The 14620-nt window shown below is 40.5% G+C and overlaps 1 protein-coding gene across 1 annotated transcript in view; it reads left to right on the forward strand.

Annotated features, from left to right (window-relative positions):
* The window catches only part of adgrl3 (adhesion G protein-coupled receptor L3), a 193568-nt gene that overhangs the window by 171486 nt on the left and 7462 nt on the right, over positions 1-14620 (forward strand). Inside the window, exons 18-21 of the mRNA XM_022758742.1 lie at positions 779-870; positions 7786-7954; positions 8170-8295; positions 11195-11291. Of these exons, the coding sequence (XP_022614463.1) occupies positions 779-870; positions 7786-7954; positions 8170-8295; positions 11195-11291 (484 nt within the window). The remainder of the gene's footprint in view (positions 1-778; positions 871-7785; positions 7955-8169; positions 8296-11194; positions 11292-14620) is intronic.

Here is a 14620-nt window from a genome sequence, read left to right on the forward strand (position 1 = left end):
TAATGTAAGTTTTTTTTTTTGATATCCAGCAGTCAAACATAAGTCCTATTTTTTTTTTTTTCTTACTAATTACAGTGTGTTTGGAAACCGGTGCAAAAGTTCAACTCTGAGATGTGCTTGACTCAACTTCTGTTATTGTTTTTTGAAGTTTTATTTCCTGTTCTTACTTTTCTAAAAGAAATATCCAGTGTATAGAAACAACATAGTTGAAGTTAAAGGCCGTCCCTGCTTTTGATATTGCTTGTGAAATAGTAGAGAACATGATGCTATAAATGCTGCAAGTTGTTAAAGGCATTTTACAAATAATTTCGACCAATGCCAAATGTTTTCTTTTTTTTTTTCTTTTTCTTTTTTCTTTCACCCAGATGTAATAACTGTAAAACAAAGAAGCAGTGTGGCAGTTACTCCCTGTGGTTGCATTTAAGTGTGAATATGATGAGACAAGTGTGAGTAAGTCAGATGGAAAGGCTCCCTCATACAAGTATGCAGCTGTCCTGTTCCACCCTTCCCTGTTTGGTCCATTGTACCACCATAGTGGTTTCATAGGATTTTGCGCTCTGTTTGGCAAAGTGGGAAACCAAGTCTGGCTGCAGCATTCCAGCTTTGTGCTACAAAGTGCCCTGATTTAAAATGAATGGAACCGAAACAGGAAACATACAAGCTTCATTCCTGTCTCTCTCTCTCTCTCTCTCCCTCCCTCCTTCTCTGTTTCTCTCTCTCTCTCTCTCTTTCTCTCTCTGTCCTCCTTTCTTGCTCTTTCCGTCTGTCTCTCTCTCAGCTCAATGTAATCTTCCTGGGCATCGCTCTCTACAAGATGTTCCATCACACGGCCATCTTGAAGCCAGACTCCGGTTGCCTGGACAACATCAAGTAAGAGCACTCAGATCACCCAGATATCTATTAATATTGTCCAGAAATAGCTCTCTTTGTGACGTTTTGTTACAGATGGAAAGAATGTTTCAATACGAGTGTGATGGGCTTGCTTCCACCAAATGCACTCTGACGGCCGAATTCTACTCAGTTCCAACTCAGTTTGAGCTGACTTTGCCTCCTGTTTCCTTCACTTTATTGAACTGAGCAACTTTTGGTTGGTACTCTATATTCTAACCGCCGTTCCAGAGCAATTCACGTTGTCTTGCCTCCCCCTTTGATATTTTGAAACCTCATTAAAAGCACTTAAGGTTGTGAACACCCAACCCAAGGGCCCGAGTGTCTGAGCCTGCAAGGTAAGCGCCTCCCATTATGCTGAAAGGTTATGTCAGGCAGGGTTAAAATCAAACAGGTATTCTGTTGCGTCTCCATCATTATCTGAAGGACGCTGTTGTCGGCATGGGAAAAGGCCAGGAGACAATCTGACAGACTTGACCTGGTGTTATCTTGGTGTCAACATGCCGCCGATGAATATTCATATTGTGTGTGTGTGTGTGTGTGTCTCTTGTGTGTGTGTGTGAGTCTGTTTATCTGCCAATGCCTGGCTGCTTTCAGATAATGTGGAAGCTTGAGGTACAATGATGATTAGAAAATTTAGATACAAACTTTCTGGGGTGTTTACGAGTTTGTTAGTAAAAGTTTAAATATCTTGCACTCCATTTGTTCTATGAGTGAAATGAATTTGCTAAGGTTTTGTAAAGGTAACTGGAGTCAAGTTTCAACTCGTAAAATGTCACTGTCAAAGTTTCCGCAGACGTGGAAGTGCAACATCTTTGCCTGTGGAATAATGCTGATTAAATTTACTCCTCAAGGACCATACCAGAGGTTTTACATGATTTATCAGCTTATAAAGTTGCAAACAGTTGGCTAATTACACATTAGTATTCATTTGCAGTCTTGATATTCACTCTCCCTCCTTTTAGCTCTGTTTTGGTCTCCACCAGCTCCTGAGAAAAAACGTTTAGCTCATTAAAAACAGTAAAGAATAGCAGGTGAACTTCTCTCCTGATTAGTAATTCTTAGTGGGTTTGTAACTATGACCGATACCTTTCAATTTACATGTTACTAAATTAGATTCCGTAGCACTTATAAATGTTTCAACAAGTTGTGGAAAATGACATTTAAAGGTTCACAGATCACAGCCCGTTACCCTGTGGAATGACACAGCATTTTTAGTCACTCTTTGACGAAAGCTCCAGCTACCTGGTGTCAAGGCAGAGTCATTCCACAGATGGTGTAAAGTTGTTTTGCTGCCTGTTTGCTATGATGGATAAGGGTCTCTGCTCTGTTTTTGCTGTCTGCCTCGCTTTTTTTTAAGCCACTCTGGACACATTAGTCTACTTTATAGCTGGCGTTTCGGCTGTTTTTTTGTGTCATCACATCACCGGTTGTGTCTCAGCACAGTGGCCCCTGTCTGCCCTGCTCCTCTCAGCACACTGATACACACATAAAAAGATAATCTTCTCCGAGCATGATGTAGCATGCTTTAGCTGCGCCATGTCAAACCGTACTGTGCCAGTGTGTTTTTCCATCACAAATTCACTGCAGGATGTTCCTGAGCCAAACCGTGGTTTTAAGTGCCGCTTTTGAGCAAGATAAAGGTGTAACCTGTACTGACATTACAGTCACCTGAAGATGACATGTAGGAGGAGGTCGATATTTAAACATCTTCAGCTTTCACTAGACTTGTTGCTTCTGTGAAACACAGAATTTTTGCTACTTTTTTTTTTTGTCATTCTCTAGTTTTAGCATTTTATAAGTTTAAATTTAGCCTAACTATAATGCAATGGCATTAAGAGGAGAATTACTAAATGAAAATGGGTTGCACTTCACACACAAGTTCTTATATAGAGATTCATTTTTAGTAAATATTTACAGTACACCCATTTAACTACCAGGTGGAACTGTTATGTAGCTCACAGAATTAACCGACTATGCTAATGTTAGCTTGCTAATATATGACCCGTTTAGAGTGAAGAGTAAAGAAATATGGAATAAGGTCGACACATCTGACCTTGGACTTAATAAAAGGCTTTTTAGTAGAGATAAATTACAAAACGTTATACCAGTAGCATTTGACTAAATTACTTAATAACATTGGCTAGATTAGCATAAGGAGTGTTTCCCACTCACTCTAAATTACATTAATTAATTCATGTAGGCATATGTAAATAAAACATTAATACCTACATTCACCTACAAGGACTGACAGTAAAGTTTTACATATTGTTTGTCCCTAAAACTTTTATTTTTGGAAGTAATGCTCTAGCATGTGATGCTACAGTGACTTCCTGTTAATATTGATGCTATTAATTGGCCAGTGGTACAGATTTTTTTCTAGCAACCGGGTATTTACATTTATAAAATATTTCTAACTAAACTAAACAGATGTAGTAAATCACTAGTTTGAAACAAGCTAGCAGTCAAAGAAGCACTTTACACACAAATTCAATAATAGATTTATTAGTAGGTGGTGCAACCCAATCACTGTGGTATTGTTCATCCATGTGAAAGAAGCTTCACTGTTTTTGATCCTTTTCCATTTGGCATGCCTTGGCGAAGCTATAATGAAGTCCCCTGCTTTCCTGCAATGTTAATAACATGTTAATCCAAACATGACACCCCCTGCAGTGGCTACATGGTGAAAACCATCAATTTTCCATTCTTTTCTTACTCATCAGATTGTGTTGAAATAACTGCCTGTGTGTTTTGGTCCTGCTAGAAAATGTGAATCGATACTATGCACTTTGCAAAAATGAAAGAACTGGAATTGGGTTATGGCTAGGGAATCGTGAAGCAGCTTCAGGAAGCGTTGACATAACCATCAAGGTCAGACAGGGAAGCTTCAGTTGTAAATGATCTGAATCTAGGTTTGGGTTTTCTTTTTTTTTCTTTTTTTCTTCTTTTTTTTTTTTTTTTTTTTTGTTGGTGGATCGCTTTCAAACGCTGAAACACACGGATTTTTCCCATGTCTGTCCTATCCTGTGAAAACAAGAGTTGAGACAGTCTTCACAGTGTGGATTCTGATCACCAGCAGATCTGCCAATAGAAACCAACATGCCTAAGCAATAGATTCTAAAACAGATACATGTGTGTCTTCATACTGTGACATATTTATATGCGCAAATAACACAGGCCCCATCTCAAATATCCAACCACTTTCAGATGTATAGGCCGCACACAGACACCCCTTGGTTGGCTCTGTATGTACTGACTACATGTTCTGGAAATATATTGTAAAATATTGTAATGGGACACATTGTACAACAAATTATTGAATGCAACATCATTATGTTAAACTTTGCAATGACTCATTTCCTTCGACTGACTACTGTATACTTTGTCAACCTTTTCCAAAGCCATTTATGTATGTTATCCATCTTTAGTACCGCGAGATACATAGTGTAGTTTGCCCTGCAGAAAAAATATTGACTGCCAGAATGTCCTACTCCTTGGTGTCGTATGATTTATAACACTGGCCTCCCATAATGTACCAAACAACTGACCTCCTGACCCCAAAGCTTACTGACTTCGAAAACAGTCTGCAACGTTTCAGATTGCCATTGGAAAATGCTATGAAGCTGCTCTGCTTTTGTCAGCCCTCATTCATCTGACAATTTTCTTTTTTAAAAGTCGTAACCCATTACTCCACCCACGACTGCTCAGACGCATTCAGAAAACTGGCCCGAGTATTGGCGCCACGTCACCAACAAGTAGTAGTACTTGTGTTTTTCCATTTTTAGCTTGGATAGAGATAAAATTTGTTGGATCCTTTTGCTCTCTATTATAGCCGATCTTTTCAGAATCATTATTGCCTTATTTTTCACAAGCTTTTCTTCGAGTTATCGAGGTGAACTGGTTTGATGATCATGATAGCATGGGCTAATTAAGTCAATTTAGCTTAGTTTAATGAGGTGTATCTGCTTTTGTCTCATCTTTCTGCTCTTTGGTTCCTCTTTATGTTTTGATGTCACTTTTTCTGTTCAGATTTCATCATGCTGCCTTGTTTTAATATGAATGTTTCATCTCTCTTCCACTGTGTATCTCTTCCTCCCTCCCTGCTTTTCTTCTTTTGATTAGCACTGGCATCCTGCCTTTTTATCTTATACTGTGTTTATCTTTAACATCTTTCTGTTTTTCATCTTTCATTTTTTTTTTTTTCCCCTCTTCATTTTAGCTACCGTTATTATGATGGATGTGTTATTGTAGAATGGCACTGGTAAGATGCAACATTTCTCAGTAGAGAGTGTAGAATAGAATTAATATTGTGTTTGATGTGTTTTTTTCCCCCTCCTCACCCATAATGGAGACAGTGGCTGCCACTGCCCTGTGATTCATGGATTACAACATGACTTTTGCATCCAGGGTGACTTTAAATACCAAACTAGCTTCTGAATGCGGCATATTTAAAACATGATGGACTGAACTTTTTTTTTTTTTAAAGAAAGGTGTGAATTCTATCTCGCATAGCTTCCTCCCCGCTCAGATAAGAAACTTCAAATAAAATATGCTAACGAGGATGATGTCAAAGATAAAAAAAAAAAAAAAAAAAAAATTTAAAAAGCGTCACCGCCAACATCAAAAACTTTGCACTATTGATGTCTTAAACACTTTGAGGTGATTAGCATTTTAAGCATACCTTTGGTTAAATAATTAACACCCTGTCGGGCTGATCACAGCACTTCCTCTTTTCCTCCCAGAAGCAGCCTATAAAATGACTTTATGCAGATTTAAAACAGGTTGAATTGACCAATTGCAATCTCATACATAAATGATCTGTGACATTGCAATGAATGGCACCTCTGCAAATTAAGTCATTTTGAAGGAAATTGGTGGTAATTTGATGCCACAGTCTGGAGTAGTTCTCTGACTAAAATTGCTCTTTTTTTTCACATTTCTGCTCGATGATCAGCACAAAAAAGCTTTTCTTACTTTTTTGTACTTCAGATATGTGAGATGTTCTGCTGCAGCTCTGGGGCATGGATAGTATATCTATATATTGCAAAGCCATTCAGATGCATCTCTGGTTTTGTGACAGCACAGTTGAGCATAAGTGCTTAAATTGCTGTATTTGACATTTCTTAAAAAAAAAAAATATTTGAAATATTTAATTAGAATTATTCATCAACTATTTCCAACCTAATGATGCCAAGAATATGAGAGGATCAGGGAGCGATATTGTATCACTGGCTTTCCGGCATGTGTCAGTCCTGGCAGGATAAAACTCGACTGAAATGCACCCTCTTCATTTGTGAGAGAGCTGTGATGCTTTTCAGTGGCTGTTCTGCCGTCTCAGAAGTTTTTGCCTGGAGGCTGCTACCATGCAGCCCTCAAATTCATCCTCATATTTTTATCTGATAACTCCAGAAGAAGATAAGCCGTGTGCGATATGAGTCGTAGCCTCTTCATATCCTGTCCTCTCGGATGCATTTCTTATGACCTCTTGTGTCTTTATCATCCACCATCCCTCGAACTAAACTGCCACTAGTTAGAGGACGATATTTTGTTCTCTTTGTGCCCACACTGCTTGTGTTTCTGTGTCCATTCCGGGGGCAATCGCCTTGATGAAGTACCTCTCCCACCAGGTCATTAAGACAGCCCTGGGAAAGTTATGTTTAATGGTTGCCCTGGTGATTCATAAATCATTTATTTTGCCGCACACCTGGCCCATTTATAACATCTTAAACGCGAAGGTCTGCCAGCATTTATGAGGGGAGCTAGATACTTCTGTGAACCGATATAATTATGGTTAGCACCTGTAAATCACTAACAAATCCATTCCCCAAATCTATGAATGTCTGGCCTTGATGTTTGGATGCGGATGCTGTGAATGTAGCTTTAATCTCCCCTGCCAAAATAAGCCATCTTCCCTCTCGGCGTATTGTTTCCCTCTTAATGTCTAAATTTGTCCATTGTATTTGCGGCCACACATTTTGGATTACACCTCTCCGTCTCTTTGTTATGTGATTTGATTCATTTCTGCCTGTTTTTCTTTTTGTCGTTATTTTTCTTCTCGTCGTGTTGCTCAGCTATCAGGATTACGAACCTGAGATCAAGTAAGACAAAATTGGAAGGGCCCCCTTTTTCCCCCCACAATGCCATCTTTCATTTACTCCCCCATATGAACCAGCTAGGACTCAAATCCATCTCGCTGCCTCTCTGAATCATTAACGTCATTTATTGTGGAGTGCTCAGTCATGTTGAAGGCAGCATTAGTGTGCTGTCTTACGCACACACATGGTCTACACATCTGACGAGCAAGATGACTTTTAAATGGCACCTGTATCTTCACAGTGCACTCTATAGAAATATCAGTACTGTAATGTAGATACAGCACTCGCATTTGTCAATTTGAAGCCATATTTTTTTGTTTCTGTCTGCATCCAATCCATATAAGCATATTTGTTACCCTCCCATTCATGTTATCTTGTATGTCAATCTGCAGTTTTATCATCAGCTTTGACAGAAAGAGTGCAAATAAGGAAAGGAGCAGGTCGCTAAGAGAAGGACAGACTCAGAAAATGAAGATAATTAAATCCATTCTCATTCCTGATCAGTTTCTTTTCCCTCTGTGTTTGTTTTGTGCCGTTTCTCCCTCTCACAGAAAAGACCTTGATTTTTAACTGTGGATTAAGTCTCATTATTTAAACCGTAAACCGATTTTATTTGGATATTACTTTAATCCAGTGGCAGCACAAACTGCAGTTAAAGTTTTGACTTTTAAATCAGCCATTTAGTCTCACAGAATCTTGTATTTTGGGGCAATTTACATAAGTTCAAACCTAATTTTAAAACATTTAGAACATAATAACTTTGTCAGATGTATTATAAGATGTTTGTTTGTTTGGATTCCAGATCGTGGGTGATCGGGGCCATTGCCTTGCTATGTCTGCTGGGCCTGACCTGGGCCTTTGGCCTGATGTATGTGAATGAGAGCACGGTGGTCATGGCCTACCTCTTCACCATCTTCAACTCCCTGCAAGGAATGTTCATCTTCATCTTCCACTGCGTCCTGCAGAAGAAGGTGCGGACTCATTCTTGAGACTTGCGGTGTTACTTGGCGACAATGTTAAACTGTTAACTACACAGAAATAGCACATTGTGACATCAGTTGACTGGATATATTATTAAATCTATTTCACGCTTCAAGCAAATGCCGGAAAGTGTGAAAATCCCCCGAGATCGGTCTAATTGTTAGTTTGGTGTGCCGCGTCTTTGTTTTCATTTCATTTCATGCAGGTGCGTAAGGAGTATGGAAAATGCCTCCGCACTCACTGCTGCAGTGGGAAAAGTGTGGACAGCTCCATCGGCTCTGGAAAAGGCACCGCCTCTCGTGCTCCAGGACGTTACTCTACAGGGTCACAGGTGGAAGGACACTTTTCATGTGTTTTTATTTATTTACTTATTTATTTACATGCTTGATTTATTTTGCAGTGTTTTTGTTGTTGTTGTTGTTGTTGTTGTTGTTGTTTTTTGTATTATGAAACCAGTACAAACTTAAGCTTTTTAGCTATGGATTACAAGTGAATCTTATCTTCAGTCTGCATACAAGAGGCAAGAGGATACATGATCCTAAATAACACACAGATCATCACAGAACAAATGAGAGGAGATTTTAAAGGTGACTGTGTACGTACGCGTGATAGATTTCAAGTGTAGCAAATGTGCTTGTTTGGGAGTGATAACAGGAAAACGTAGCGCTTGTTGAGTTTAGCATTCTCTAAGTACATAAAGTCAGTCTGCAATTCATTTTACTGCAGCAGGCCTAGGCTGCACACTGGCACAGGAACACTGACTCACTGACTGAAGTACTGGCTCGAGCTTTGCGAGGAATGTGTTCATGCTCACAGATGCAGATATGACTGTCTCTGCCAAGATATGTGAATTCTGTGCGCAAGTGGTAAGTCTCCTTGTAAAGTAAATTGTCAATCGATTCCTCCCACATTTACATGAAGTATAGGATGAATTGCCGCGATACACTGTAATTGAACATCGCATCCATATTCCAAAGAGTGTCATTTCCTTCCAGTGTTCAATTATAAATAGTCCTCAGAGTCGAGCATACAGTGGCAACCCACGATACAAGCTGGATTCTGCATACAGATCAAAGCCTTTAATTATACACAGTGCTTTGACAAGATGGCTCTAACCTCATGCTCAGTCGCTTTAGATGAGTGAGACAGGAGTGGAAACACTCACAAAGACGTGGTTGTTTATTGCGAACTCTGAGGCAACTAAATGAATGTGCAATCAGCAAAAGTACACGCTAACCCAGTGGCTATGACAGATTCAAGATTTTATCTGCCAGCCCCCCCCCCCCCCCCCCCAAAAAAAATGAAAATAAATAAATAAATAAATAAGAAGAGATTGGAGTGTCATTTCCCACCCATCTGTGTCTCCAGTGCTGGGGGACAACATGATGTGCGCTATGTTAATGAGATAAGCTGTGTCAGTGTGTGCTGCCGTTGGAATAAACGAGCTTGCGCGTCATCCGGGGGGTTGACACGTAAGTGCCTAAAAGAGCGACGTCCCACAGAGGGGAGCAAGTATTGATCACCACACCTGTGCGTGGGCATTTTTTTTCACTTCATTGACTTGTGTGATGTGACGCTTAAGCTTTTATGAATAAATGTCATTCCGCAATGGAGAATTTCAGGGAGAGAGTAGACGAGGTCTAAATGTAGCTAATGGTGATGGCGGGGGCAATGACTTAATTAAGCTGAAACCTGTCTGAGTCTTAAAAGCATCCGCTGCACTGCATGACTTTACTCTTAAAGCTGTCCTGTCAGTTTGGACAACCCCCCCCCCCCTGCTGTTATGTTATATTTTGTATGTGGTTGGCAATAGATTTGTGTAATGGCAGTGCATTGGAGTGTAGTGTCAGGGGTCAGCTTGCCAGTGAGTCAAACCTGGACAGGTTAAGATACAGGATAATTCCGGTTTATTACATCGCGGGTCTTATTTTTGAGTTTTGGTCATTTCAGCCAGTTATGATAATGTTGCACTCACCAAAGTAACTGCCGAGATCTGATAATGTGGCGACGAGTGTTTTTTATTTGGAGGTAAAACCGAAAGTAAGTGCACTCGAAAAAATTGCCAATAATCCCTCATTGCTCAGGGAAACTGTGCGTGCGCACGAGTATGCTTCAGTGCAGTTAAGTCAGGAAAATAATCGAGCCTTATTTAATTAACAGATTGGTGCTGACCCTGTCAATTAGATAGAGTTACGGAGATATGATCCTATAAATAGCGTCACTCTAGGGAGCTGTAGACGCTGCAGAGGAGGGAAGAGTGCGATAAAAGCAGACAGGTGAAACAGGTAAGGTGGTTTAAATATCCTTAACATAAGACGGTGATTGGACGTTGGTGAAGCCCATGAACAGTTAACCCAAAGGTGGAGTCCCCAGAGACGGATGTTTAAAGGGGAAAGTCTGGGGAATGAGTTTACCGTTTGCCCTCGCTTTTTTGCCTCCAAATAAGCATTGTGAACTCTGGCGTTCGCCGTGTGATTGTCTGATGTTGCCAAGCTACCAGATTTCAGCAATTAACTTGCTTGATTCCATTGTTTAAACAGTGTTTTTTTTATATGAATGATGACCAAGACTACAAAAAAAAAGGGATCCATGTTGTACTAAACCGACATTATTTTTTAAGCGAAGAATTTCATCCATAACATTTTACATATTATTCCCTTTTCAACATCACCCAACCTGTTATACATTCATCTGAAATCGCCTTCCAAGCCGCTCTGCCACAGGATAGGAAGTATTCATCTCTGCGGCTGGATATCCAGCCCCTTAGCCTGAGCAACAGCCCATGGGACTCCATCATAATTAACCAGAATGAACCCACTTGGATTGAGCCTTTGCAACCAGACACACTGATTCGGAGAGCTTGACTGATGACTTTATTATTGACTTCACCTATCCCCGTACTAATGCTCATCTTTAATTGGGGGTTACTTATTCCCACAGCTGACATGTTTCATGCTTTAAATGCTAGGATCAACAGCTGACTGTGTGTTGTTGTGCCTCATATCTCAGCCTTTATTGCCTTCAAAAAGGGAGGCGAGTGCACACTTGAGATAAATACTTGTAATAAACCATGCTAATAATGTTGTTTATGTCAGGATGGTGTTAATTTAACTTTTCCTCCACGTTTCCTCTACATTTGACCTTTTTTTTTTTTTTTGTAGTTGTGCGGCTGTCTGTGTCCAGAGGGAATGTTCACATGTGTGTTTGACAATTGTCGCTTGTCTCCACAGAGCCGCATCCGTCGAATGTGGAACGACACAGTCAGAAAACAGTCCGAGTCCTCTTTCATGACCGGCGACATCAACAGCTCTGCGTCACTCAACAGAGGTACTTGGTTCTGCACCAAATCATTTATTGAATGACTCCTACACTGGTTTTCTCCGGACTACATGACTAATGCAAGATACTTTTCTATTTTCTTCTTCTTCTTCTTCTTAATATGACACAAGGGCTTCCGATTAAAAGCTTCTTATTTTAATAAGTAAAGTTTTCAACCACAAACCTCAACCCAACATCTGGGTCAAGGCTAGTCAAGGCTAATCAGTCATTTCACAATAGCTTCGCTCAGATACTCGAAATAATTAAAATTCCAAGTAAAAGAGACTTTTTTTTTTTCACTCAGCTGTTAATTATCACCAAATATTGAAAGAGGTTCCTTAAATATGAGAAAGGAAATGCATGAAAACTGCTGTCAATAGACATGCAACGCTCCAGTAGCTGGATGTGTTTGTCAACACTTTTTGCCCGGATGAAAGGGAACGTGATCGCGAATACAAGGCAGAGATTGAGAGGATAAAATGCTTTGGTGTCATACCGCTCCAGAAACTTGTTTATCACGTCTGCTATTTTGAAGCATCAACAAATCATCTCCACCGTCGAGTCATTTAAAGGAGTATACAGTGACAAAGGATTTAGACTTTTAAAGACATTAATCAGAAAGTTCTCTCGCAAAACCAGATTACAGGAAAGTAAATACAATGCATTTCATCAAACCGCTTATGAAAATTGTAATTTTGGTGTTTCTTGGAAAGTGTGCAAACATGACTTCTTCATTTATTTTCATGCCCCTCTCAAGCGATGCAGCATTGTGCCATCTGACTGCAAAAGCCTTGAAACAGAATCTGGGCATCCTGTCAGGGAAAAAAAAAAAAAAAAAGGGCTGAAAAAAAAGAAAAAAAAAAAAAAAAAAGTGCTGACAACAAAAAAAACCAAAAACGAAACCTCTTAATTCAGTGGAATTCCCTCTCAGAAACACGTTAATAAAAAGTATTCTACCATAATGCATTTGACAGCGGCACAGTGGATAGAGTTAACATCCGAGTCTCTCAGGTTGTACAGAAAATAGATACCAGGCTGCTTCGCATCAAATAGCAAAAACCGTCCTCGCTGGCATCTCTCCCCAACACTCTCCCCAGTCATCACATCTCTTGATGGAGGGCTCGAGTTCCACACGGCTCGCGCTCCAAATTCGCTCTGGGCGCCTGCACGCGTAGACACTAATGCATAGTTAAAATGATGGATTAATGTTCGACACAGGGAGGAAGTGTCAAGATCTCAGTAATTAGGCACTCAGCTCAGCACCATCAACAGATCCAGCTTTTTATCCATCGTGGAGAAGCTGAACTGGAGAGAGGGGTGGAGGGTGAGGGGTGGGGTGGTAGGTCGGGGGGTAGAAGGAAAAACCTACATGGATGTTCCATAAAGACAAAGGCGGAGCTAGAAATTATTCACGCAATTTAGCACCCCTGACTTCTTCCCAGGCTGGATCTGATGGAGACAAGACTGCGCCAGAAAGTGTGTTCCGCCGTCCCGAGCATCATAAGGAACAGATGCAAACAGAATTGCACTCATTCGCGCCTGCTCCCATGTTATTATTAAGGAATTATGTGTTGAGGAGCGGATATTTCTTGCTGATTCCTCCTTTGTATTCTCCACCAGCCCCCACCTACCCACCCACCCACCCACCAGCCCCCCCACCCACTCGCCCTGCTTTCCTTCGCACGTGAGGGAATGAGCTTGCAGCTGACACTCTTGCGGCGCTCCTCTCGAGAGCGGTGTCATGCAATCATCCTGATAGCGTTGCGTGTTCAATTTATCCCAGCATTCAGGATTATTGCTACACAATCAGTGCGGTTTTGGAAATTGTCCAATTTATCAAACACAGACACAATAAGTGGGGGATCTGTCACTGGGAGAATTTAAAAGGGGGCTGGTGTTTATGGAATACACTGTAATTAGGGCAAGCAGCAACAGCAACAACAAATTACTGGTTTTTAATTTTATTTTGTTTTGTTTTTTTTATCAAAACAACACTGATTTCCAAGCAAAAGCATATTATGACTAATTAATACTAAACTAGAATTGGAATAATACTGAAAGATGAGCCTAAATCGGCCGTACAGTACTGTATTTCATTAAGCACAAGCATAGTAAATATTCCTGCAATTAAAATGCCATCAAAAAGTATACAACCAACTTTGAAAAGATGGGGGAGAGTCACAAGGTAATATAATAATCTCCATTGGTATGACAGATTCAGAGCATTGAAAGGAACAGGACACTCTGCCAGGGGATCTAATTGCTGTGTACCAGTACTTCGGATGAAAGATGTTTATCCGCTCTGGCATAGTGCATAATGGAAGCATATGCATGTATCATCCTCATAAGTCTTGAATTGGGGTTCTTTAAAAATAATAGCATCACATCATGTTGACGGGGGCGGGGGGAGTGGGAGGAGGGGGGGGTCTTGTAAACAGGAAATGAATGCAAGTCACAAACATTTTCAGCATACTTGACATTCCGTATAATATATCCAAACACTTGAAAATAAATTATTTTTATCACCGCTGAAGAAAAACAAACATCAGGGAATCTTGCAGCATTCATGTTTCAGGTTGCAGCCTTCAAATCTGCAGCTAATCACGGGGCTCAGACTGTGAAGGTTGCTTTGGTGTGGTTGGTGGTATGTGGTCGGGAAACTGATGAGTCATTCAAGCAAGATCCTGGCAGCAAGTATCTGAGGACAAGCATCACATAAATAGAAAATGAGCCTGTGTTCTGTTTGTGCAAAGGAGGCGCGGCTGGAGCAAAGTAATGACCATCTTGACTAAAGAGAGGATGCGTCACTTCGTTCAGGGGTTATTTCAGCAGCGGCACATCCAGAATTAGACCAAATATGAACTTTGATCTGTGGAGGAAAGGAAATAATACTCCACTTCAGCTCATAAGACTATTAATGCCACAAACAATAATAATAGTGAAACATGGAACCGTTGCGCGCCCACCCCCACCCCACCCCACCCCACCCCCCTCATTCTGTTGTTACGGCTCTCAAGCTTTCTATTCTCGCACACCATATATGCAATTTAGAATAATAAGGGAGGGACATTCGACACTTGAAAGTCTCGGTTATTTCTGAAAAAATGATAGATGACTCATTCCTGATGACTGTTGCTGGCAGATTTTAGAAGCGGAAGCTATCTAAGCTAATTAAGCTAACGTGTGCAACGTGTACTAAGACCCGTAGTTAGACATTAGGAGCGAAGGAGGAAGTTAGGTGACGTAAGAGTGCCGGAGCCGCTTCAGGAGGAGGTTGGGGTGGAGGTCTGGGTCGGACACTTTCTTTTTTTTTTTTTTCCTTTTTTTTTTTTTTTGCC

Source organism: Seriola dumerili, unplaced genomic scaffold (assembly GCF_002260705.1).
Source record: "Seriola dumerili isolate Sdu_G_001 unplaced genomic scaffold, Sdu_1.0 BDQW01000309.1, whole genome shotgun sequence".
Lineage (NCBI taxonomy): Eukaryota > Metazoa > Chordata > Actinopteri > Carangiformes > Carangidae > Seriola > Seriola dumerili.